The 27,834-nt window shown below is 37.9% G+C and overlaps 1 protein-coding gene across 1 annotated transcript; it reads right to left on the bottom strand.

Annotated features, from left to right (window-relative positions):
• Positions 1–3: 3 nt before the first annotated feature.
• LOC113666731 (voltage-dependent T-type calcium channel subunit alpha-1H) lies at positions 4–24,407 on the bottom strand. Its single transcript, XM_027182520.2, has 28 exons — positions 24,266–24,407; positions 19,130–19,925; positions 16,108–16,350; positions 15,415–15,509; positions 15,050–15,221; positions 13,546–13,846; positions 12,971–13,063; positions 11,450–12,514; positions 11,110–11,261; positions 10,471–10,774; positions 9,817–9,975; positions 9,448–9,687; positions 8,832–8,978; positions 8,070–8,176; positions 7,307–7,430; positions 6,793–6,861; positions 6,413–6,597; positions 6,026–6,152; positions 5,351–5,476; positions 5,054–5,143; positions 4,480–4,663; positions 4,196–4,344; positions 3,582–3,691; positions 3,354–3,481; positions 2,962–3,032; positions 2,371–2,449; positions 1,865–1,986; positions 4–1,518 (listed from the first exon to the last, which is right to left on the bottom strand). Exons 2-28 carry the CDS (start codon positions 19,372–19,374, stop codon positions 511–513), a joined length of 5,895 nt encoding a protein of 1,964 aa, XP_027038321.2. The 5' UTR covers positions 19,375–19,925; positions 24,266–24,407; the 3' UTR covers positions 4–510.
• Positions 24,408–27,834: the final 3,427 nt, after the last annotated feature.

Below are 27,834 nucleotides of genomic sequence, written 5' to 3'. Positions count from 1 at the left end.
TGACCTAAAACATTGCAATTGCTTTATTCTGTTCTTAAAAACCATATACCATTGATTAAAGAATTTCGACAAACTATGACCTTCTTCTTTATGTTTCCTTGCATATCTTGCCCGGTCCTGTCAAGAGACAGGAATCGTCTACTTTTTATTTATTTTTTTACACGTTGTGAGAGCTGTTTTTATTTACAACGATCGGTCAACAGCTACAAAAATAAGACTTCTACACCTACACTTATTTTAATTGTTTACTTTATGTCTCTTGAATCGAGAATGTTTAGCCATCAGAATGCGCTCAATTTAAACGGGCGAATAAGTCCTCAAATGCAAGAGCTTTCGGCAGGAAAGTTTAGCTCTGGCTGCAATGTTTTCAAACTGTTGTCCCGCAACAAAAGAAGGGCGTAAAGAAGTTCACTAATGAGGGAAAACCCGGCAACTCTTTTTGCCTTTAGTGTGTCAGTTAAAATTACATTCTCTGTCCAATTTATGTTTCTTTCGTTTGACGAAAGTCTATCACACATAGCTTTGCATTTGATAATCAGTTCCCTGGTTTTCGTCTTTTTTAGGACTATCTAGTTTGATTATTTCTGTGCCTTTCTCCACATTTAATACTGGAGATGCCCACCGAGCATCAGGTTTTGCTGGTTTACTCTCTGGTTTGGGTGACACGATGGACGTTTTAGGTTGCTTTTTGCGAGTCTTCCCTCTTGGGGATTCTGATTTGTGGTGAGGCTTTCTGAATTGTGATTTGTTATTCTTTCCCTCGTCCTCACTGCTTGATTGAGATGAAGGTGAACGAACAGATCCTTTTGATTTGGCGGATCTTTCAACCGGTTTAAACACTTTGCTGTGATCGTGATCGACCTCCATGTTACTATCATACAAGTCGCTGTCCTCGCTCATGACGTAGATGGGAGCCCGTGGAGACATCTGACCATCTAGCCTTTTGCTGGGTTTGTCATTCTCGGGGCTTGACAGCTCAGACAGCGATGAATCTTCGATTTTATCCGAATTCTTTCCGATTGGTGGGAGTCGTATTGAAGCGAGGCTCTTGTTATGCTCAGGTTTTGTTTGATCGATCGCTGGAAGCCAATGACTGCTTCCACCTTCAGGTTGAACATGGCCAAAGGAACTTAAGCTGCTATCAGAGCCATTCGACTGCCTTAAAAAGCCAACGACTGGAACTACAACCATTGGGTTATTGTTCGATTCAATTTTTCCTTTCGTACTGGAAGGAACCATGCGATACTCGTGATCTATAGAAGATTCTCCCTGGATATGTTTGAGATCCGAGACTCCATCCACTTGCATTGCCGACACATCATCTGACCCTTCTTTAGACGCTGTAGGACTTTCCTCCTTGGCATCCTCTAAGTGCTTCATCAGGACGGCTACCACTACGTTCAGAAGAACGAACTGTGTCGCTAGGACAAATATAGCGAAATAGATGGGTGCGATGTGTTCCAGTGCAGTGCAGCCTGGAGTGGGATTCAGTTCACAACGCTTCTTGTTAATTATATCCTGTTAAAAGAAAAAGGAAAGAAATCAAATTCATATTTCTTGGTGACTAGATATTATCGGTCAAAAACAATTATATCAACAACAAGAGATTATTTAGCTTTTCCTTAGTTACTGTGAGCACGTTTCGTGATCGAACTCGACGCAACCGTAAGTTTGAAATTTTCCTGTAAAGGTATTTGAATATTTGCGAGCGCCTCTGGAACGACTTCTTACTATGAAAAAACGAAAATGACTTTGACGATAATGCTAATAAAACTGATAAATCTAATAATAATGCCAACATAATGATAACGATGAAGATGAACGAGACTATGTCACTAAACTGTTGGTAACATTTGTTTGATACCTTCAGAATTCCATTCCAGTTGTCTCCAGTTGACACTCGGAACAATGTCAACATTGAAAAACCAAAATCCTTGAAGTGAGCGTGATGATCCAGTCCCTCGCATGGTACTTCGTCCGTGCATACTTGGTAGAAAGAGAAATGTTATTTGTGAGGCCCTGTTGTCCAAAGGATGACTAAAGCTATCTATGGGATAAATCTCTATCCTGTGGATAGCCTCGAACGTGTTTTAACTCTTATTTGCTAGATAGCTTTACACGCACTTCGATAAAAAAAATATGGGCCTGGTACAACAAGCTCTGTTATAAAGAAAAAAACAAAAACAAAACCAAAAATTATGACAGCTTCGCTATGAAGTGAGAATCAATGAAAGCTTAATAGCCAATAAGAACAAAAGCCAATAGAGCAAGTTTCAGATGAGTGTCGTTAGTAAGACATGACATATAACTTAAGAAACAATTTTCAAAGCACAACATCAAAATGACAATAAACGACCGTTCAGAACGTACCCACTTGACCAAACAACTCCATTCCCAAAGCAGCAAAGATAAAAAACATTAGAAGGAACAGAAGACCGAGGTTGCCAACCTGTATTGCGATTAAAAAAAATGTCACAGTTTTTTAATTAGTGGATATTGCAACATAACACTGCAGGCGTATGCATAGTTGCTTACATTTCTTTTATGTAAAAACTTATCCAAAGTAGGAGAGAAGGATGACGGTGTAACCTCTACATGGCATGTAAGATGATGATGATAAGACAACTTAATATACACCGCTCTCCCAACCTCAAGTGACGTTACGAAATATATAAGCACCGGTTGCCGCTTGGTTGAAAATCTGAGCTAAGCTTATTTTATCTGAGATCCAAAAGACTTTACTAAGAAAAAAACAACGATGAAAATATCACGAATAAGGCAGATTCCCGAGGTCAAATAAACGTGGAATTGACCGAAACTTAAATCGGCGAGGATACACACCAAGCATCCAGTCTTAAATCCCGTTGTGTTCTGACACAATGACGTATGCCTGTCACTCGATATTCACACAAAACACAACATTTCTTCAGTGCGCAGATGTTTAGTTTTAACGCTACTTACTTGCGGTAGGGCCTCGGCGACTGTATCCAGCAGTTTTCGGATTCCTTCAGCAGTCTTCAATAGCTTCAGAACTGTAGTAAAAAAGTAACAGAGTAAGGAAACACATACACTATTGTGGCCCTGAGTTCTCTTGATCGAGAATTATCGTATACAAGACAACTACAGACAAATTTCTGAGCTCAAAAAAACATCAGTAGCAATAACAACAACTACAACAACATAGAGCCAAGGGAGTTGCGTGACAACAACAGCAACATGGAGCCAAGGGAGTTGCGTGACAACTAAAACAACATAGAGCCAGTGGAGTTGCGTGAAATTCTAGGGATGTGAGCGGCATGCCGTGGGAGGGTGGATGGTACGTAAGGCGCAAATAAGGCCACAACTATGCTTACCCCGTGCAATTCTAAGCACTCTCATAACTCGGATGATAGTCGGGTTGATTGGCAGCTTAGATTTCATTTCTTCCAGGACAATTCCGACAATTGATAACAGAATGATAAGCAAGTCCAACTGGTTCCATCTGATGAGAAGAAACACAGTTTACATTCATACGCTTTTAAGAAAAAACTTAAAAACAAGAAAGTAAAAGCGCTGAAAATAACACTAATGAGTGATCATACCTTTCTTTGATGTACTTTTTGAATCCCAGAGCGTAAATCTTCACAACGCCTTCCACGATGAAAATAGCTGTGAATACGTAATTTGCGTATCGAAGAAACAATGTCATTTCCTGGAGGAAATCGAATAAAATAGGTTGAAGGAAACAAGTAACTAAATAAATGCCTAACGGCGCTATATTTATGCAACAAGTTGTAACGGCCACCCGGATGGGGGAGACTGATTTTTCGCAGAACTTGAGAGGCCGAGTTTGACAGAAAATTTTTTTGTATTTCCAAACTTTGGATCAAAGAGATTTTAAGAGTTGGACAAAAGTGGTGTCACTTGAGTTCTCGTTCTTGCCCTTTCACAAGACAAAACATTATTCTTTAGTGGTACATATTTGCATTTACAGATCATGGATGCTACAGAACTTCAAGGGCCTTAAATGAAAATCAGCTTCATTCCAGGATTCTGACAAGCTATTGCCATGAACAAGCGGCTGTCAGCCTCGACTGACTCCGCACAGATTGTCTCGTAAAGGTGAAGGAGAAATATGGACTCACATGCCGTTCAGTGAAACAAAACTATCTAGTTACAGTAAAAAAAGAAACTTCCTGATGAAAGCCCGACTCACTTCGGGTTGATTGTAATGCTCCATAGCCATACAAATAACATTCAGGAATATAACAGCCGAGATACCAAGGTCAAAGTAGCCATGAGTGCAAATTCGGTGAAAAAACCTTCGAGGTTGTGGAAAATCGTCCGCCTCATCCCTGTCAGCCTCTGTGAGAAAAAGTAGGCATAGATTAGTCAAGATTCAACTCTGAAGTCAGCTCAAAAAGCCTGATGTTATCTACAGCTAAAGAAAAGATTTTCTTTTTAATAAGGCAATTATAAAAATGCCTGATTACAACATACCAGACTGAAGTTTCTCTGCCCTCTTTTTTTCTCTCTCAGCCAGGCGATCTTTTTCTATCATGTCGCGACACTTCTGAAAGTTTTCCACAACCACACCAACCAACATGTTCAGCACCACAAACCCCGCCAATAAGAGAAACGCCACAAAATATAAAACGTTCCATTTGTTCCTGTTTGGAATTGGCTATGAAAGAAGGAAAAGTTAAATTCTTAACACCAATTTCATTTCGAGTAACAATACCCTGTTAATCATAAGCTCTAATATCTTCGGACTAGTCATTATCTCTCTACGGGGAAAGGGTCAGAGGAATTTTTTGGGGGGAGGGAGAGGGAACTTGGAAAAGGGGATACGGGAACGCAAGGGGGTGGGGGGAGGATCAGTCGTATAAAGGGACGACTATAAAATATTGACTGTCTGATAAACTACCAAAGAAGAGGGACCTAACAGGCTTACCTTAGAGCCTTACGGTAGGGCATCAGGTAAATTTAATCGTGGGCAACACCATCGTTTGACAGTTCGTTTTGCGTTTCTATCATTCGTGTTGTGTGTTGTTATCACTAATCAGCTATTTACCTGTTTGTCAACACCTTCAGCATCTATCCCATCATACATTATGGTCACCCAGCCGTCTTTAGTGGAAAATACGAACAAAGTCAAAAGCGCCTATAGGAGACAATACAAAACTGATTGAATATAACTTGAAACTAGATGAGGAAACGTTTATTGATTATTCTGTTTTGTCCTATACTTTTTCCCTAAAAATTCTAGCAGAGAATCACGTAAACAAGTTATTTCATTACTAGCAGTGTAGACTACTCAAAGAAACAAACAAACAAACAAAAAAACTAAAATCCTCGGAATAAATCTTACCCTCGCCAAGTTATCAAAGTTGTATTCCTTGTTTTCCCAGGTGAGTCCTAGTTGCTGACAGTCGTCTTTTGTGACCACTGTGGGGTAATCACTGTCTTTACAATGATAGAACTTTCCCTTGAAAAGCTGTGAACAATTAAATGCAGTTCAAATGATGAACACGTTAATGCTGCAGATTTCTAAGAAACAACTTTGTTCGTTCTCGTTTAGTTTCCTCGTTTAAAACCTTATGAAATGAAACGGTAATTATAAAAGGGACCTTCATAGCAACAGTAACGGCATAAAATAACAAAGTTATCATTTAACTTTCGTGTGATTCTTAAATCAAACCGCAGAAAAGTGGTAAAAAAGATCTCCAGAGTCTATGCTAGTGTGAGATAGCTGAAAGTAGACGGCTTGGAATAAAACTTTATGGCCTATTTTCCGTAAAAATCTTCTCTAGTGCCATCTTAACCTCTGTTTAGTCACACAATATCCTTATATTTGTCACTCTTTTCGTAGCTGCAAACTCTTCTGGCAACTTAGATTCGTTTCAGAATCTTCTTTTTCCACGAGTTACAACAGCATATTGCGAGCACTCTCAGTGGGTACGAACCAGTTCTCTACCGTCGCGTCTTTCCATTATTTGAAAAATGCCAAAAAAATTCAGAGAAATGAGATTCGGTAAATACTTACCTGTACACCAAGGATGCCGAATATGATAAAAAATGTCGCAGCGATAAGCACAATGTTTCCAATCGGTTTTAGGGAAGAGATTAGCGTCTCCACCACAATCTTGAGACCAGGTGCTCTACTTATCACCCTAAAAAAAACATTGGAAAAAAAGAAAAGGCCTTTTATGGGAACTCTCTTGAACCATTTACTTTGTTACCAAGAATGAACCTAACAAACTACGGTTGGGTTGACATAGAACCTCTATGTATTCACTTATCGATATATAAACCTATTGGAGTAAGACTGATTGCGTAGGCGACAGTTCATTCAAATGATGAAGAATATTCATTCAGAAAAAAATAAATCAAACCGGCAAAAGATTGACAAGATCGGCTGTTGCATACTTACCTCAATGGTCGAAGTGTTCTGAGCGCTCGAAATACTCGTAACACTCCTAGAATGGAACTTTCAGTTTTAGTTGTCTGGGAGACGATGACGTCAATCCAGGAGACAAGTACTAAGAAGCCATCCATCACATTCCAAGAATTGCGCATGTACGTATCCCGACCAATACAGAAACCGAGAGCTATAACCTGTGGAGATAGAAGGAGAGGGTGGCTACGGTGATCAAATATACATCTGGCCTGATTCCACTATCGAGGGTTGCTGTTTGAGGAAGAACAAAATTATCTTCGGAACTAATAACAATGCAATTTAAGAGGGATACTCCATAACATCCATCTTTGCACTTGATATTTCTGGATCGAAATGGGAAGTGTTTTACGTACCTTGACCATCATCTCGAGAGTAAAGATTCCAAGGAAAATGTACATACAGATGTCAATTACCTTCTTCAGCTGCAATGTAAGAAAATTGTTATGAGGGTTGCCTTCAGTGAGGAAAGGAATTATGAAATTTTTTTCTTGACTCGACCAGGTCTTTAAATTTGGCCTTAAATCTTTTGGCATGCGTTGTTCTTTTTCAAGGAGAAGTGTCTTAACTTCTCAAAAAGTACGTCGTGTTTTGAAGTTAGTCGAATTTCGAGCTGGACGTCTCATTACTTCTGTTATCTACAAAATTACTGGCCGATATTTTGGTCCATTACCGCAGCGTTTCATAAAATTCTCTTTAGATTATTGGTCTGGTTTATGGACTGCAATCATTTCCTACATGCACATAATCATATCGTTGGGAAACAGAACGTGAACCGACAAGAAAACATGCAACCTATAATAATTATCAAACACGTAGAAAAGGATTGTTGTTGTAGCTATAAAAATTTTCAAAGAATCAGTAACTTACCTTGTCGTCACTTTTCAAGCCAGGTTTTTCCAGAGCCATAGCCACACAATTTAACAAGATGAAGAATAATATCACCCGATCAAACCACTTGTTCTTATACAGGGCGATGTTCCACTGGCGGAACCTATGAAGACACACAAATAAAATAAGGTCGAACATGCATATATTTTGAATCTGAAATCTAAAACGGGATAAGTCAGTAAAATTAAAACCGAGAGATAAGGTTAGAGAAGTGTTGCTGTGCTCGTCATCTGATCTTTTTCTTGGTTTTTCTTCGGTTTTGTTTTCCTCCATTAAAAAGAAAAGCGCTCTCATACGCAAACATCAGTTAAGTCTGTAGGGTGTAGAATAAGTTTGCTTGGGGTTTTTGAGAGTTGAATAATAATGATAATAATAATAGTCTTTATTAATTCCTGAGATAAAAACTACGTGTCTTATGTTGCGAAACTTCCAATTTAGAACTAATTAATTATAATAATTAATTATACTAATTATTTTTCAATATTTACAAAATTTAGTACCAGTTTTCAAAGCTAGGTCATATTTAAAAACTAGGCGAATAGAATAGGAGTTCTCCACTTGATCCGTGTTTAATTTTGTCTAGAATTGTGTCGTAGATTGTACACTATGACCTTCAGTTGAGGTCAAGGTTTCTCAGAGAATGTTTCTCTCCATGTTAGTGTCGTTGAAAAATGAAAGTGCAAGTTGAATTGCGCCAGCAGGCGCGGTAGTAAGCGTAGTTCTAAGTTTGACGCATTCTTACCTGTTAGACGGCGAAAATAGATATAAAGACCAGTTTCTCCTTCTAGGACAGCATCTCGAGACACCCTCGTTCGCAACGACTGATTCGTCATCTTCTTTGGCGCTAGCCTGAGCGACAGAACAAGGTAGATGTTTAAAAGGAAAGGGTTAAAACTAAAGCACTGAATTGTGGGTCTTTTTCAGTACTGTTTCCATTCCAAACCATCAGTGTTGGGAAAGTCAGGGCGACCAAGCCAGTTTGCAACCAAAACTATCCAAGAAATATTCCATCATTTCTAAAGTTACCGATCAAATTAAATAGTCTTGAAATTAAGTTTGCACTGGAACCTCCTATCAATTTCAGGATTTTTTTGGCCCAACAGAGTGTTCAGTAAGGCCTATCAAGGAACAGAGTGTTCAGTAAGGCCTATCAAGGTCTTTAGAATTTTGCAATTTTTATGGATGGGATCTATAATTAGGCAGACATCCTAAATCAGAAAAGTCAGAAATACCTTTATAGTTAAATTTAAAATAGTCTCTAAATCCCGGGGGTTTTCTTATTATTTTGGAGATTTTATAAGACCAGAGGAGAAAATTTAGGGCTGAATGAGGTTCATGGGAAGTTCTAATCAATGACGGTATTTTCCTTATCCATAGAGCAGTTTTATCAGCCAGTTCTGCTAACAGTATGTTTCCTTCACAACATTTTGTTGTCGTATGCATCCGATGGGGAAAGTTCAACTGTAGTATATCGGAACAATTATAACTATTTGAGTTTATAGACCTCGTTTTCATCATCTGAAGTAATGCATCGCTCTGCATGCGCGGGGTTAGCAATCACCATAGTTGTTGTATCACCAAATGACAAGGTCTTCCGTGCCACGTGAGGCGAGGTACTGGCTGGGGAAGTTGGGGCCGAGGCGTGACACTCCTAAAATTAAAAAATCAATCACACGCGGTTTCAGAGGTTTTCTCGCTCGTCACGAACAGTCCGTGCTGCAGTTTCCTTTTCTCTACCTCGCGGGAGAAGCGCGAGCTGAAAGGGAGTAACAGAAAGGCTTGGGCGAGAGAAAGCAGAAGTTAAAGGTGAAGAACGGGAAGGAGGCTTTCTTTCGCCCTCTGCGCACCTTAAAGCATCAACCGTTGTCAAAAAACGCAAGGTTTATAAGTAAAGAAATGAACCTCGTTTGTGAGCTTCAATAGCAGAAGTTGCTTAAAGGAAGCCTGAAAAAATTGAGGCTTCGACGGGGCTCGAACCCATGCCCCTAAGGTACTAGGTGCGCGCTACTAGCAACCGAGCTAAAAAGTCGAATGTTACGAGCGAGACAAATTTTAGGAGGTTCTTCGGTCTCTAAAACCAATATATGATCTTAATGAAAAATAAAATAAACCTAACTTACATCTCTAAAGAGTGAACATTTAGGCGATAGAGACGGAAACGAGCAGCGCATATGCTGAACTGGCTTATCCGGTTCATTATAATTTCCATGTGACGTGTCTTCGTGAGAGGGTATGCGGCTTACACAAACCCGTGGGGTATTGACAGGATACGAGACTAACTCCTTGCAAGTGTCATAGTCCCCGTTGTTTCTTGAGCTTGAGGCTCGTGATTTTAGACTCCAAGTGCTTCCAGTCTTTTCCTGGCAACGAAGAGATAGATATGTATATGTAGTTTTAAATCTACAGTGATAAAGATAAAGCAACAACTTGAAAATCATCTGGACTGAGCAGTAGAGGAGCATCTAGAAGACGCAAACACAGGATCTTACCGGTTGATTAGCAAATCCTTCGACCAGGATAGCCACTAGCAAGTTGAAGAGAATGTAGTTACCAATGGTCATCAGAAGAATAAAGTACAAAGCTGCCCACTTAGAGGTAGCTCTCATGCCGTCATACATGACTGTGTTCCAGTCTTCTTGCGTTAGAACCTGTTTAGCAGAAGTGCAAAGCAATGACACGTTATAAGAGTAAAATGGAGACTCTGTGACGCTATTCGTAATATGATGACGATGGCACAAATGCATTAGAAGGACGCAAAAAGAGGTGTTCTTTTTCCTTTACGGCTATTGTGGACAAATTCTAATGCATTTGAGCAAATGTATTAAGTTGTTTATTAGCCAATAAAAAAACACATATTAGCATGTCAAGCCAAATATAGGACATACAGCAGCAATTATGACTTATTACAGTAGTTTACACATTTTTTCTCGGTGTGCATAAGATTGCCTTCGTTTGACTAGGAGTATTTTTCTTATGGATTATTACGACTCTTGTCAACATACACAAAAATAATTGAAAGCAAAATTGAACAAAAATCTCGAAACGAAGGATATGACTGCGAAAAACGTAGCATTCTATCTGTTTTTGGGTCAACAAAGCTTTTGGTCGTGAAATTACTGTTTTTTGGTTGTAAAATGACTTACCTGAAACACAGTCACCAGCGCCCAAAAAAGGTCATCAAAATTTGCGCGAGCTGCGCTTTTTTCCCCATCTTCATCCGGGAACATGTACTTGCCTCCGAAAAGATTCATACCCAGTATACTGGCCGTGAAAATGAAGAGAATTAATAGAGCCAGAAAAGTCATTACGTTGTCCATTGTATGGATCATCACGAGTAACTGACGCCTGAGGGCTGGTAGGAAACGGACCAGCTTGAATATGCGCAGCAGTCGGAAAGATCGCAGAACCGATATACTGCTGTTACCATCACCAAATAGCTCCACTATGCTGAAAAAAGGAACAAATGGATAGATCTGATTGAAGTTTGACGAAGAATTTGTCAATTTTTCAACTATATCATTAAAGACCTGACCGTCTGACAAAATTCCATTTTTCCAAAATAAGCGTTGTTATTTCCCATTTAAAAAATTAAAATTTATTTCTTCGAATTTTTTTACTGCTCTGTAGTCCTCAGAAAACGACTGCAGTTCGAAGCAACAGTCCGCTAGCATTGTCTTCTTGGACATTCACTTGTTTTGACATCCAGTTTTATGATAAACTACATTATTGTTCAAAGCAGATAGAAACAAAAGTTAAAAAATTTAACAAGTTATACCACTAACCTCATGATAACGATAAACCCGTCAAATATGTTGAAAGGATCTTTGATGTAACCATAGGGACCCATGCCTATCAACTTTAGCACCATTTCAATACCAAATATGGCCGTGAAGATGTAATTCAAAATTTCAAGCACCTCTGTCATCTTTGAAGGCTAAAAAAAAAGAACTAAAATGACTTTACTGATTTTATAACACAAAGATGAAAAGTGCTTTTTAGGCGCGTTGATTGGCCAGTGCACGAGTGATTAGCCAATACTATTCACCTTCAAGGAGCCGAAGAGACAAAATCTTTGCCGCCATTTCTCCGTATATTGTCAGATATTAAAAACAATTTAATTACCTGCCCATGGTACTCAATACCCATGCTGAGAGTATTCAAGAAGATAGCCGCCATAATGATATACATAAACCATTTGCTGTCCACGCTTTTTCGACACACTTGACGCAGTCGAGAGCATGCTGTGTCCTTTCCATCCTCTTCCTCATCAACCTCATCGTCAGTAAATTCGCTCTCACTGCCACCATCTTCTTCATAAACACACTCAGATTCATAATCTACTTTGATATCTTCCTCCACATGTTCTACCGCGCATGAGCAAACATTATGTATTACTGACGCTGCAGCTGCACTGGCTGTAGCAGTTGCGGCTGCGCTTGAGAGCGAGGCTGCTGACAAGAAAGTGTGGGTTGCCATGTCAGCCATAGCAGATTTTCCATTGATAGCTACCGCAGCAGTTGCTGTTGTGATCATTTCACCTCCATGCGTGGACGAAGACGGTTCTTTGCGAACAGAACAGGACGATCCAGTTATAATCGAAATGGTTGGTATCGTTCCTTTCCCGTTGTCATTTTCTCGTCCCGATGTCCCGTTACCAGGAACTTGTCCTGGCACCGTTAAAGTATTAGCAGATGGTTGAAAGTGTTTCGATTGAATCGGCTGAATATCCACTGTAGACGTGTTTGGTGTGACGTCGGCACTTCCGGGATGAACCGGAAACTGCGGCGCCACTTTACTACATGGACAGTCGGGATCAGTGCAGTGCACGTGATGATGATAATGGTGATGATGGTGGTGATGATGGTGATGATGATAGACAAGTTTTTTCTTTCTTCGTCTCCGTCTCCTGTGTTTTGAAGCTTTTTTCCTTTTACTTCCACTATCGCAATATTTCCAATTAAATCGCCTATAAAGTCTTCGTTTAAATCTTCTGATTAAATGCTCGACATACCTAAGTATTTCCACCCAACAGCCATCTTTTCCGTATCGGCTGCTAGCTATGGTACTAGTGCTAGTCCCCTCTCGCCGCCGACTCTCGCGTAATAGTTCATTTTCGCGTTGTTTAGTTTCTTGAAATTGCGTTGTTATGACGACTAGACATAAGTTAGTCATAAAATATGAAGCAATCTGAAAAATAAAAGAAAGCATCGCTGGCACGTTTTTCGAAGATACAGGAGTAAAGAAGTAAGTTTCTAAAGAAACTATGGTGATGCGTCGGTGGGAGAGTATATTAGGGTAATTTAATATTATCAGCTGAGATGATAATGTAAATTGGCCGCCGTAAAAAGTTTAAAAGTTGACGTTGCGAGCGTTAGCCCTTCGTCAGAGCGATATATAGACGAGGGGCTAACACGCTCGAAACGTTAGCTTTTGAACACTTTACTGTGGCCAATTTTCGTTATCAACTCAGTTGTAATTACTTAATTTCCAAGATGTAGCTGGCAATTTATTTATCAATCAATCGTCTTCTTCGGAGAAGCGTTTTTCGCAAGTTGCTAACGTAAATGAAAAGGGAAATAGTGAGTGGATGGAGAATTCCTCTCGTAACTTCCACTTAGCAGAATAATTATATCAAGAACTTACCACGATAAGAATTACAAAGTAAATCCAATTCCAAAATCCATGGGCGTCTTGCACATAATACATGATATCTGTCCAACCTTCCAGTGTAATTACCTGCAGTAAAACGGCAAGTTTGGAGAGGCTCTTCCTAACAATGATTTAATTACAATTACGCTACATTTTTTATTTCGAAATGCCCTTGGAGGACTGTAAATAATGTTTGAAGAAAATGTATGTAACAAAATCCCGATTTTTTTGACATTCGAGACTTGTTAGGCAAAGTAGAAAAAATTGACAAGGACGAGTCAGGAGAGAGACACGCCGGTTTTTGAGCAAGACATGGAACAAAGAGGAAATGTTATGGCAAACCTTGTGGGGCGAAAAATACTCAAAAGAAGACTATTGCTAATTAAGAAAGTTTTGCAGACCTGTGGATAGATTTACCCGGGTAATGATGTTTTTTTCGTAAATTTGCAAGAAATCTTACTAGTTTATATGAAACTTACTTCGTCATTGAATTTTGGCGAAGATTTTATGAGTTGATGACTAAACTAAAGATTATTTTCAAGTATAAAGGAACTAGACGCGCTACAAACCTGAAATATGGCCACCCAGGCAATAAAAATATTATCAAACCCAATGGCTCCCCATGAAGGGTTATCACCCTCCTTCCGGCAGACTGTGTAATATTGATTCCAGTTTATGCAGTTATTTGAATTATTTGATCTTCTCGATTGATTGATATATCCTTCATAGGTAAGTGTACATTCTCTGTTTTCATTCTTCAAGGCTGGGATAAACTCATTGATACATGTTTGCATTCCTGGTACCCCAGTCACGGCACATACAAAATCAGGGTTGTCGAACGAAGGTATGTAGAAATCTGTTAAATTGTAACTGAAGAGGAAAAAAAATATGTTTTGTCGTAATTACTATCTTAACATTTTAATGTCATCGTTGTGCTATATTTCATTTTGCCTTCACAAATCTTTTTCATACAGCACACAGCATATGGTTTCCGGAAACAAACATGCCAACAGTAGCTTTTTCCGATACCTCTTCGAACAATACTTGTAAACATGTGTATGTGAAGGTGTAAGCTATGACATGATGCGAGAATTGGGGACATAAGATTAAGTCCAGGGTGGAATAGAAACGCCCCTATAAACTTTTCTTTCTCTAAGGGAGCACCTGAAAGGAGGTACCGTTGCAGAATGGACTTATTGCCCTGTTTTGCGTCATTTGCCTCAGGCTGGATAAATCACGCTACCATGATGGACTACCTTAATCGATATGTGTGAAGAGCTTCTATAGCCAAATGACTTTTCTTGCAAATGCTGCACAACTTGTACAATGTGAGGTGAACTATTAAAAACACAAGGAACACAAATGGTGAAACAGAGAATTAACTCTGAAGTGTAAATTAAAGTGCTACTTAAACCCATGAATAACCCACAGGGCGTTAACCCTAATAAAGGGAAACAGGGAACCACACGAGGCAAAGAAAAAATCTTTTGACCTCGGTGGGAATCGAACCCACGACCTCCGGATTAGATCTACCGTTACTCTGCCGACTGAGCTACGAGGTCGCACAGAGAAAGTCGGGGACGATAGGTAGATCTAATCCGGAGGTCGTGGGTTCGATTCCCACCGAGGTCAAAAGATTTTTTCTTTGCCTCGTGTGGTTCCCTGTTTCCCTTTATTAGGGCTAACGCCCTGTGGGTTATTCATGGGTTTAAGTAGCACTTTAATTTACACTTCAGAGTTAATTCTCTGTTTCACCATTTGTGTTCCCAGTGCTACGCGGCACAACATTCGTATGTACCCTTACTTTCTCTTCGCCGCGATTCACCATCCTAAATCGTCCCCGACTTTCTCTGTGCGACCTCGTAGCTCAGTCGGCAGAGTAACGGTAGATCTAATCCGGAGGTCGTGGGTTCGATTCCCACCGAGGTCAAAAGATTTTTTCTTTGCCTCGTGTGGTTCCCTGTTTCCCTTTATTAGGGCTAACGCCCTGTGGGTTATTCATGGGTTTAAGTAGCACTTTAATTTACACTTCAGAGTTAATTTTCTGTTTCACCATTTATTAAAAACACAAACCTATCTTCTGTGACGCCTTGTGGCAAATCAAGGAAGCATCTCCCTCTTAAGGCGCCTCTCCATAACTGAACAGCAACGATACCAAATATGGCAAATATAAAGAAACAAATGGCCAGGACATTCCATAGCATTGGTAAGGTGTCTAACAATAACGTCACAAGAATTCGGATACCTGTAAATGATCACAGAAAAAATGGTTGAAAATAGCAATGTTACTTACAAAACCAAAACATCCAAAAATTTGTTGTTTTTTTGTGTCATTTTGTTTCAATTCATAAAAGACGTCTCGCTTATCTAAATAATTTGAAAAAAATAAGAACGGCTGTCCCAAAAATCTTACACAACTCATATCAAAATTTACTTACTTGGTACTCTGTTGATGGCGCGGAGGGGTCTTAGAACACGAATGGCACGAACAGCACTCAGGTATTCTCCTTTGTTGTACAGCAATTCGAACGTTCTTACAGAGAGAGAAAATTAATGGCGTGAGTTTACAGAAATTTTTTTTGTGGTTAAAGCGAGTCATACGATTTTCCATGTTTTGTCTGCGTGCTAGGAAAGGTTAAATGTTACGAGCTAACTGCTGGAGTTTATTCCGGTTTTCGTAACGTGAGTTGATTGGAGGTACTACCACTCCCATCTCTGGATGGAATGCTAATTTCCCGGAAAGTTTAGTGGAATCCATTTATACCCCTGGATGAACAGAGACACTTTTAGAGAAATGTGTGATGATCAAGAACCCGCCATAATAACCCATAATTTAAACAATAGAGAAGCAGTTTCTGGCACCCTAACCAGACCACTTTGTTTCTTCAGCTTGTATTTATTTTAGTATCGTTTTCAAAATCTTTGAAATCCCTTTCTGGAATGAAAATTAGAACGGCTTTACGAGCCAATTAACTTATTTGAACCTTCGAGAAACGGGCCTCCAGACGGGAACCGAGCTGGTGCCCTGCAATCTATATTCCACGCGTGACTCGATCACTGGGACACTCATGCGCAGTAAAAATGCACATTTTAATATTAAGATATTCAAAGCATCAAACTCAACTTCTTACCCTGCAGCTACAATAAAGCAATCTAGACGATTCCATGCATCGCCGAAATACGCCAGTTTCCCAAACAGTCCCATGGCCATCCACTTGCATAACATTTCCACCAAGAAGAATGTGTAAATAACTTTTTCCATGGCATCCAGTGTCTGACATCTTTGTGTTTGACATTCCGGATCAAAAGGATCGTACAATCCAAGTGTGACGCAGTTAACAAGAATCACTAAGATACTCAAACGCTCAAAATAATTGAAGAATGTTAAGGGAAACTAATAATTAAAAAAGAACTTTTACAAACCTACCAAACGTTTTATGCTTGGACGTTATGTGAAGTTATTGTTAGTTTTTGTCAAGAAGAAGAACTCTAATGTAAATATCTAATATTTAAGATCACCCTGTTTTTAGAACATTTTTTCTTTTTATCACCGAAATGATAGTCGCTCGTGAATATTAATGGTAACGGCTATGTTTGTTTTTAATGTAAGCAGGTTTTAATATCCTGCTGTCAGTTTTCAACATTTTAACCAAACAAAATGTACTGAACAATCTATCACCATTAAGAACAACTGAAATTCTTCCCAATGAAATTTTAATGCAGTCTTGCCTTGAGAAAAAGTAATGAAGCGTTTCCGTTCATTCTTGGTTTTGAAACATCGAGAAAAATAAAAAACACCGTTAGCAGTGTAAAGAAAGACAACCTGGATTCAGAGCTTGATTCACACTTTGAAGAAAAATGTACCCTAGAGCTGCAAATACAGAAGATGGTAATTAAAAGCTTTTTTGACAATTTACCCTTCATGCGGCAGTACCAAAAACTCATTGACTCAAATTTGCGTTATTTCAAGTCTAACTGATGTCTTTCTGTGTAAAGAGGAACTAATTAAAAGAAAATCTTATTGATCGAACATGTCAATATTGAACACAAACAAAAGTTTACGAAGCCATATTGCAATTTTCATGTACAGCTGACTTTAGTTTCTAGAAGACTCGATGAGTTACGTAATACTTTCGAAACTCTCAGTTTCTTAAGTCTACACACAAAGCAATGTCTTGGGGTAATTACGGAAAATAAGCAAATTTAAGTAGTTGAGTAGTTGTCCTCGATGTGAGCTTTGTCCTCCATCGAATTTTCCGGAAAATAAATTTTTGTCATCATGACCATCTTGCAGATTTTGAACGTCGCAAAGTTTAATGGATTGCATTTTAGATAGAATTATATATCAACGTTTGAAAAAGCGTCTAGCCATCGCCGGATAAACATCCCTATGTCAGAGGGTACAAACCTTGAGGGTCTTATTGACCAAAGGATATTTATCATACAATTAGTTGCAGTACATCAATGTGGTAGCTATAGTTTGTTAGTACGAGAACCAACCTTGATTTAGTAAAAAGGAAGTTTTCACAGAATATGGTCATCTGGGGCACCCGCGATGAGAAGCGAAGGATTATACGTAGTTCCAAGAACCTCAGTGACCAAAAGCTTAGTTCATTTCATCAACAACAAAGTGTTTCTATTTCTGTCGCCTTCCACAAACCAATTTTTAAGAATAATAATGGTTCTTTCGGGAAAGCCGTTAAATGTTTCTTTATCTCAATAAAAAAAGCTTTCCTCTGAGCTTTGGCATTTGAACAATGTCGCCTCAAAATCAGCGCAAAAAGAAACTTCTACAATGGTTCCCATGGAAACGTGTGAAAAATAGCACTTATGAACTTTTCTTCCAGTTTTCTTAACAATACATTTTACAAAGAGAACATTTCCTCTTGATTCTTCATAGTATCGGAGTTTTGAGAGTTCATAGAAAATATAAAATTCTCGATGCAAAATGGTCTGAAAATTTTTTTTTTACTAAAATTAATTCATGGTCAACGTATCACAGGTGAAACATGATGCATTAAACATCCCTTTTTGGATTATTCACTTGAAGTTTTCAAATTTTATTCAAATTTCTAAAAGAAAGTTAACATGCACAAACCATTTCTCTGAATAATAATATATCTTCACCGGAAATTAAGAACGATCCGAGTATTGCAATCGAAAAAGGAAAAAAAATTGTGTCTTGTTAAAGTAACATTTTTCAGCTTCTGGTAACACTGATAGAAAAGAACGAGTGATTTAAAATGTGTACACAGTACACATTGTGCAACATTCGAAAGATCAGTAGGCCACGTTAAACAGTATTAGGTATGAAAATAAAATATACAATTGTTTTGAAAACATATCAAAGAGATATTTCAAAGATCATGTACATTTTTCTTCAACAAAAATTGTCTGCGCACAAAAAGGGCAAATAATGCAGTTTTTCCCGGAACGTCAGTATTAATGTAATTTTCACAGTTTTATCATTTTTTGGGATATTTCAGAATGAAGAGGGACCTGATTGCGACTCCGTCTCAAAACCGCAGTTGAGTGGATAAAATGAATTAATTACTGATCCGTGGATAAGATTAGTGAAAAAATACTTTCACCGCTTTTAGGAGCATTAAAATTTCAATAGATGATATCGAAAAGCATTTATATAGTTATATACCATTTAGAAACTGCTTGGCCGAGAAAGTGACTTTAGCTGGAAGCCTGACAAGGAATATTCGCATAATCATCATGAATAATGTTGACAGATGCTTTATGGCAAAATCAAGAAAAACTCTTGTAAAGATAAATGCTTAAACCGATGACTGCGTTCTGTAGAAAGTAGGAAGTTGATCGGTTTTTCAGAGCGAACACTTCGATGTAGACATAGCTAAAAATGAAAAATTTAAATTTTAAATTCGTGTCATGCAAAATTTAAATTTATGACTCAAAACGTTTCGTGAACAACAACGTATATCAATGATAAAAAATAACCAGATAAGGGAACCCGATCAAAGATTTTTCCCTTCTAAGGATAAAAAAAAAAACATCAAATAAAGGTCGTACCACATAGCCTCCGAAAGATACTCGTCAATCCAAGAGTTATGACCTGCTAGAAATCTCATGAAAAGCGAATCCTATAAATATCAAGATCATTACTTTAAAAGCTTAAAAGGATATGGCCATGTAACGAGGCGAATGAACCATCGCCTTGGACGTCTTTCGCGGTGAAAGAAAAAGAAGGCGGTTGGCATAAATTCTTGGAACACATCGTAGCTTTCATCGACGTTTTCGATCTCAGTTTCATATCGAGGCTCACTCTCTCTAGTCAGTTTGCACTCCTCTACCAAGCTTGGATTGCTCCGTATTTTTTCGGCTTCATCCTCGCGAGAACGCTCGGTGTTTTGTTTTTCTTCGCGTTGCATACCTTATCTAACTTGTTTCCCTCAGCTGCGGATAATCCTTACAGTTGAGAAGATGTTAACTGTCAAGGGCAGGCAATTAACAACCTTGAAGACGAAGGGCTTCGGCCACGAAGTCGGTTGCATATATTTGGATTTCCAGTTGAATATTTCCTGTCAATTTGGCTAGCTACCCACGGAAAGCTTTGATATCTAGCCATACCCACTCAAGGTACATGAAATAAGACATTTAACTAGATGAAGGGTCAGTAGATGAAAGCGATATGTTTACCATCTCGTACTTACAAACCAGGGTAGATCGCTTGATTTCACAGCCGTAATATTCCTATTTCTTCGTTTCGAAAGTAGCAGTCTAGCAGATAGCGTTAATTCCTTGAAATTTCAACTCTAGATTCGAATTGTCTTCTCTCTACCCGTATTTATTTCATTCAGCAGCCACAGGCAACAATTTCTGGCCAAATTTACCGGTGACACAAGCAGCAAATTTCAGACAAAACACAACTTACAACCAAGTGTCGTTGGTTAAAATTAGTTATGCTTGCTTCGATTGGTCCCTAAAAACAAACGAAAAAATAAAATTTATATTAGCATGAGACTCGGCGCTACGCCTTTCATTAGGTACATAAAGAAATATGCCTGAATTTACCTGAATTGCCGTCTAAAGATGGTATTAAAGACCGTCATAGCTGGCGGGCAAAAAGAACCGAATTGTGGTTACCGAAGAAAACATATTTTCTTACCGTATTCAAAAGCGACAGCAAAGCGCCTTAATTTGACTGCGGTTAATACGAATGGTGCAACTTTTGATGTCTTAGATCAGTTAAATTTATTTACAACATACCCGGCGAGAAAGATCAAAATGCAAATTACAGGCGCTTTAAAGTAAACCTTAGTTCGGTTTATTTTACCCACCTAACACGTGTAATGCGAAATTATAGATCCAGACCTCACTCAGTACTTAGAGGCCGAACATTGGTCAACTGTGGTGTCGATAGACGATAGAAAATAAAAGAAAATTTCAAATCGTAAATCACGGCAGTTCAAGCACAGCAGTAATGGGGAAAAAAATAAAAAAAACAGGAAAGAATATTCTGTAAGACTAAAAAAGAATATGTACGTAAGTCTGTATTATAATTCAATTGCTTTGTGCTTGTCAAGCACCTGCTACTCACGTGACGGAATCAAGTTTGTGATTGGTCGGGTACATTATTTCCTTAATGATATTGATACGAATCAGCTGTAATTTATGTAGCTCCGTGAGTCGACCGTCAAAAAGGAAACAGCTTCAATCTCTATTTGTAACACGCTGCGCTATTCTCTGAGCCTTTCTGCAGAGATGAGGTCAAAAAAGCTATCAAGTAGCGCTCGCAGCGGGCTCCTCAATGCGAACTTTTTCTAAAGCAGAAAATGATGGCAAGCAGGCGCAATTTGACCAGTACTAAGCAGATGATATGGACTGTAAAACGATGCAAAACGAAGTCACCGTGAAACTTTAACAGCAGGACACAAATCAGTCCTCCGTTGAATTTCGAACGAATGTTATTATTGTAATTCGGACGACAGCAACATCAAAACACTTTTTTTTCCCCTCAAATATGCAAAGAAATAGTGACGCCAGTTAAGAAAGGTGACCGTAACTATCAAGCAATTTTCATCAGAAATTTGAGCTCAGCTCAGTTATAACAAAAATAAAAGTTAAAGTAAACACTATCTTAAAAACGACAGGACATAAAAACTTGGAAAAGTTACCCATTCCCGAAATATTTTCGAAAAATTTCTCTACCCTCTTCAGTTGTATTTTTATGACTTTTTAATTTTCATTGCTAAGAGGTACTCCGAAAAATAATTGTCGTTCATGAAATTTAATTGATGAAAGAACGAAGACATACTAAATACATATGTCTATTCATTATTTGTTTCATTCGTTTTATGATATTTCTGTCGATTTTTATGCAAAGTTGAAAATTGATCTGGCGTTATGTAACTTCTCTGAAACAACATATTTGCCTTTCATTAATAAAAGATCTCACTTTGTGAAGCCTGTTAATTTTTAGGTTCTAACAAGAACGTCCTACGTCCAGCTAAATAATGGATTATCGAGGAGAATGATCTTTTTCTTTAACAAAAATAATAAACAAACCCAATTAACCGATTCAGCATTATCAGAGTTGTTCTTCTCTTTTTTCCAATTTTTCTGTCTTGTTGATGATCTGTGTTAACACCCCGTTGAAAATATAGCAAATTTTAGTTTTTTGATACTATTGTCATCTGTAATGAAATGAAAATTTGGCCCCCCACGTAAATTCGAGATGCACAAAATTGAAATATGCCCAGGCAGTCTGCAAACATGAGTAGAGAAGCTGAAATTTTTAGGTACGATATTTACAATATGACGTGCCACTAACTCCACATGAACTTCAACATTGTCGGTCAAAAGTGAGTGCTAAATAAAGTAAAAAGTCTCTTTTTACAAAAAAAACAAAACAAAATAAAACAAAAAAACGCGTATTCCGTAGTGGGAGAAATATTTCTTAGAAAAGTGCTTGTGATCCAGACTTCATTGTCTACCTTGGGAAAAAGAAAGTAACAGATTTTGTAGTTTTCTGATAGTGCAAGTGTGAACTTATGCCAGCATTAATACATCAGTAAAGAACCGCTAATTATAAAATGCAATGTGATTGGCTGATCAGCCTGTCCGACCAAAAAGTAGAGCCTCGAGAAAAGACTTAAAGACTCGTGGTGAGAGAGAGAATTAACGAGCAAAACTACGGCTGTGAAATGTGTGCTGTGTCATAATTTGCTATGCCCTTATTTCTTAGTTGTACCCGCTGCAGAAAAAACAAGAATAGTTGAGTTATCATCAAGTTAACTGCTTCTATGACTAAGACAACCACGACCCCAGATTAATCCTTTTATATTTCCATTCAGTGCTGAAAATACTCTCATTTGTAAATTTCGGATGAAAGCTGGCGTCAGTTATCGCAAATAAAGTTTGACACTTTATTCCTCCAACAGACCAGGTTGAAAATTATTAAAGCTTTTTTTAAAAGCCTCTGCTGAATAAGTATCTCCGGAGTATGGATGCTTTCAGTAAACAAAGATATTACTGGAAGAGCTGTACGACAACGGACTATTGAACTTTTTCTTTTAGAAAACCGAGATCGAAATGCCCAAACTACAGTTGATGAATGCTAAAGGTGCACATAGCTTTGTAGTTCGTCTCACTGTGACATCGCCAGAAGAACATTGGTAGAGTGCAGTCGATACTATGATCACATCGAAAATTATTACGTAATGGGACATCTAATAACACTTTTCTATCGTTGTTATTTCAGAGCAACTTTGACAATAGTAAGGCTCCCTTATGAGACCTAAAAGCGCTCTCGCACCTCGTCGGTTTCTCATAATCTAGTAAACCGCGCATGTCAGGGAACAAAATGATGAGAAAAACGACAGAGCCAGACGATATAAATATACAGTCGATATTGGACTGACCCTCTGCCGAGTTACAAAAATCAGCACTAAAAGAAAGTTTCAAAGCCGCAAAGATTAGGGTTTTTTCAGTGCCATACATTTAATTGGATCAGTCGTCGTCTGAATAAACGGCTCTTCACAAGTCTGAAGGTGACCTGCGATAAATTAACTTTCTAAAAAAATCGGATAATACGTCAAGTTTTGTAGACGTGTGAATTGTTATATACTCTATTCAGTCTTGATATTAATTTGTATTGGAAGTCCTTGCTCAAACTGAGTTTCTTGCACTTTATTTCAAAAGATGTAGGAAATAACATTTTGGAAGTAATATATAAATGAGTGCGACTTTGTTGGAATTATTCAAGAAAGTATTGACTAGGAAAGTTTTAAATTCCCCAAAGACTCGTAATCTAAAAGCCGCCTATAAATTAAATGGAACTACTCTTGAACCAGGTGCCGATTTACGGTTTCACATATTGTTTTGGTCAGGTATCTTCGAAAGTAATCATTACCGAGATCGGCTCGGAAAATTACATCAGGATTGCTCTACACGGTACTCGAAGAAGCTTCCAAGAAGATTACGAAAAAAATAATTCTCATCCAAAAATCATACCAGACTTTTTAACAGCAACTTGAATAATACGCTGCAAAAAAAATGACCATCTTCTGGGATTTACTGCATAATTTACCAGACATAACCGAGAGAAATGAATCATGAATAACGAACTTCAATTTGTGCCAAGTTCAAGGGAATAACAACGCTAAAGATGAAAAAAAATAACTCTGTTTAGCTAAAGATATTAAAATGAGGATCAATTAAGTATGTCAGTTGTCAACAAAAGACTTCTGAAGATTGATGTTCAAGACTGAACAATTTTCTAAGCGACATTTCAGTCTGTAATGAAGGGATTCTCTTCAGACAAAATAACCCCGCTGTCTTTATTTCTATGATTTTGTGAAACTAAAACTGGAAAATCGCGTCAGTAACTGAACCTTGGAAACCGAAGTATTTCCACATGGTTAGATCACCTTCTTTAGGCCGGGAACAACCTGATTTGTACAGTTCAGATGAAATTCAGTATATGACTTCAAGCTGTTGCTGGGTAACCTTCGCTTCTTTCCAGTCAGTTTTATTAGGCACAAAACATATCGGTCTAATATCTATGATGTTTCTTGACTGTTGAGTTTGTTTTACGCGAAACACATGCTTTTAGTATAATTTTCGTTCATATGTTTAACTCTTCCTCGAACGGCGAGGTACACTTTGTCTGTGAATGTCCACGGTCTTCAAGCAGGCACAAATATATAAGTTCGTCAGACAAGCTTAATTCAGTCATCGAAATCTCTTACATTCTCAAAGTAACCGGGTAACCGCCACATGAAATAACAAAACAAAACATCACAATAAATACAAGCATACCTTTTTTTCAATGACCCTGCGATCAGCACGTAATCATATCAAGCACTCAAGAGGAAAGATCAGGTGGTAACATGAAAGAACTCCAACTTCCACAGATTTTAAGAATCGTTTTTAGCACACTTCACATGCCACGACGATCTGGTTTTATTTCTGTAACTGGTTATACCTAGCCTCATTTGCAATTTCAATTAACTAAATTGACATGAAGTAATCTCGAGCTGTTTTGACTGGGAGCAATTTTACAGCATCTAAATCCCTGAGACATAATGAAACCATTGTAGACGCGTCAAGAGGCCAACACGGAGCAATTCCCAGATGCTTTTGTTTAGCTTAGATGACGTACGCAAATCATGCAAATGAGCAGCTAATAGGGTACTTTGGCTGTTAAGGTGAAGAAGGAAAAGACATTGGAGACTTGATAATAGACACCGCGCATTGTTTATTTCTGCGAATAATTATTGTTTTCTAAATTGTTAGTACCAGTTAGAATAGGAACCTGGATTTTTATTGATTCAAAACAGACCTTTGATCTAAATAGCTTGGCCTAAGCACCATGGCTGTGGTTTTAAATCTCTACAATTGTAATGCCCATCAACTTTCCGAATTACAAAACAAGAGATTTTTCTGGTGACCTCAGTTGGTGCAAAAGCTCTCTACCTTTCACGACAAAAAGCTCTGTTAGTTAATATATTTTGTTTGAGTCAGTAACTTTTTTCTGTAGACGACGACCTCCACATGATTTGACAAGCATCATACACATATGTCTTTATGGAGATGTATAGAAATATGGCATTTCGTTTATATCGTTCGCAAACAAAATCTTTTATATGATAATCATGGAAAAGGCAATTCCATTCAACAGTAAATGCTTAAATCCAAGTTAAAATGTCCGCTTTGGTTATGTGTACAAAATATCAAGTCATTTTAGATCACAATAAACTTGCTTAAGACGGATAATAGAAAAAATCCCTCTTTTGATTATTTTTGTCAACATTATTGTGTCAAGGAGCTAAGCGGCGCCTCAGAACAAAGATCATTCTTTAGATAAATCGGTCGAAAACAAAGTTAAAATGGCTATTCGGGCGCGAAGTAAAAATTTGGTTTTTCACTAGTGTCTGTGGGTGCACGTTGAGGACTCCTTGTGGTTTTGAGATGAATGAAACGGATAAAGCTTAAGCGATTGACAAGGATCCTTTCATCACCCAGCACCTGACCTGCAAACAAACAACTCACATGATTTTACACGTTTTCTAATTAAAGCGCTCGAAAAATGCCGGAAAAACTCTGCATACATCATATCAACCTTCTTTTTTTACTGTAATCATTTAACAGCTTTTTGATCATGTTAAAACAAGGAAACTATCAAAATCGTCAGGTGTTTTTCTCGAGTTCAAGAAAAACTATGACGCAAATCACAATCTCCTCATGCAGTACAAAATATCTTTCTTGTATATAATTAGCTTGACTAATCAGCATTAAGTATGCCGGTCTGCTTTTCAATCAATATTAAAGCAAAACCAGTCAAATTAATCTGCGTTTGGTGTCAGATCAATAAATACATGTACTCTTAACACGCCGCCATCTTATCATAACAAATAAATTATCTTCTAGGCAGCTTAGCATGTACATATGTACGTAATTCAACAAAAAGGGCTCTTAAAGAGAGGGCGATCAGTGCTTTCATAATCGTAACAATGACAGAGGTCGGCTTACGAAGGCTAAGTTGTGTATCCAAATAATCAATTCGCTGTCAAAACCATGAACTGTCTGATCAAATGAGTCAGTGCAAGCACGTTTGTCATTCTTTAATTAAAAGGTAGCGGAAACTCTTAATTAAACATAGGCGTAACTCATGAGTCGGTCAATTCTGATATCCATTGTGCCTTAACCCTGAGGTAAACAATAATACACAACCGTGCAACGCTTATATCAGCATTTTAAGTGTAGATAGCCATAAAAGCATAATTATTTTCGCAATTTAAGAATCAAAGGGGTGAGCAAAATCAGTCTTCGGTGCTTACAGAAACACGAAAAGGCCCCATTCAATGATAACAGGTTGATATCGAATACGTTGAAATCAACTTCAGATTAATGATACTTCCCCCCTCCCCCCCCTCCCTCCCCTCCCTCCCCCCCTCCCTCCCCTCCCTTCCCGCCCCTATCCTCCTTTTAAAAAAAATAGTGAAAAGTCAGAAGAAACTGCCAAGAAAAATTATTAGTGCGCACGCAAAAAAAAATCAAAATGCCCTAACAACATTCATTTTCTACTACCGACATCAATGATGGACCAGGAAGTAAACGTTCGGATAGTAATCTTCAAATGGCGAGGAGTTTTGACACTTGAAAGGATTATCCCTTGGTCTGAATCATTACTTTATCAATATTATTGTTCTCATTCCATTATCAATATTATCATCATTATAATTATTATAGTCAATACTAATATCATCGCGAATGTTCATTTCAGATCAGAGAAATTGAAGAGAAATGATATTTCAACTTTTTTTTTTCCTGACATTTTTTCCCTTATCGTTATTTCATTCTGTACTTAACTCTGAGCATTTTCGCACAAACCCTTGGCAAGCGAAAAATTCAATAACATAATACAACTGTGCTGCTTCATAGTGTTTTAAACGTGAAACACACTTCACACTGTAAGCTACAAAGCATATAACCCCGTGGAACTAAGGAAATTCTTAGGTAAAACCTCGAAAAAATGCTCAAGAGAATCAGCAAAGGAGAGAGAGAGAGTTACGTCATCCCCTTTTGTAAAGAGCTAGAAAGAAATGGAGTTTTTTCCCAAACTGTTTAGTTCTTCTTATTTTTGTTTTATGTTTTTTTCCTTAAGTTTGTTTAGTACAATTAATTTTCTAAAATGCAGTGGTTATTTCATTTTAAAATTTGTTGATATACTGTAATGTAGTGTATTGCAATATGTTGTTACGTAACGGTACACATTGTAACGTATGATAGTGTAACGCTGAAAATAGAAGAAAAATTAATTCTGTGAGCAATGTTAGTATTGTGACTACTATTCTAACGTTGACAATCAGAGTTAGTAATGTAACAGTATAATCATTGCAAACAAATTTAAGAATTTAAACGAAATGAAGTATTTGCACAACAAATGCAATGTAAATTTGTCATGAGTTGACAAGGAACAAAGGTAACTGTAAGGAAGCTAGATAAAAACTTAGTAAGCCCTCCTTTTGATACTGTTGTTTTTAGAGAGACATAAACACCAGTTTCCATAACAAATATTATTTTTGTTTTTGGTAAAGATCAAATGAAAAAACTAGCTGAAATTATTTACGCTAAGTAAATGAACTTGCACATATAGCTTACTAGAAACTGAAGCTGATGAATGAAGGGCATCGTATACCAGAAAAAAATTTCATCAGAAGCAAATTCAGTTCCAGACATAAGATTACTGCGTTTCCTTACAGCCTCCAACTTTTCTGGATTATATATAATCCCGGGTGATGATCTAATTGTTTGCCTGTTAAAACTTAATGTGTTTTGTCTGATGATTGCTGCGAAAGTAATTAAAATTTAACAATTCCTTCGTA

This window comes from Pocillopora damicornis, chromosome 10 (assembly GCF_964200805.1).
Source record: "Pocillopora damicornis chromosome 10, jaPocDami1.2, whole genome shotgun sequence".
NCBI lineage: Eukaryota > Metazoa > Cnidaria > Anthozoa > Scleractinia > Pocilloporidae > Pocillopora > Pocillopora damicornis.
Note: the sequence above shows the minus strand (reverse complement) of the source record. Positions and strands in the feature narration are given on the sequence as shown.

Excerpts from the sequence above, each read along its gene's own strand:
- LOC113666731 (XM_027182520.2), bottom strand. The coding sequence starts at position 19,374 with ATGCAACGCGAAGAAAAACAAAACACCGAGCGTTCTCGCGAGGATGAA. Across the intron at positions 12,515-12,970 it reads ACTTTGTAATTCTTATCGTG|ATTGCTTCATATTTTATGAC; the intron begins GTAAGTTCTTGA and ends TTTATTTTTCAG. Across the intron at positions 3,482-3,581 it reads AAAAAGTACATCAAAGAAAG|ATGGAACCAGTTGGACTTGC; the intron begins GTATGATCACTC and ends TCTTCTCATCAG.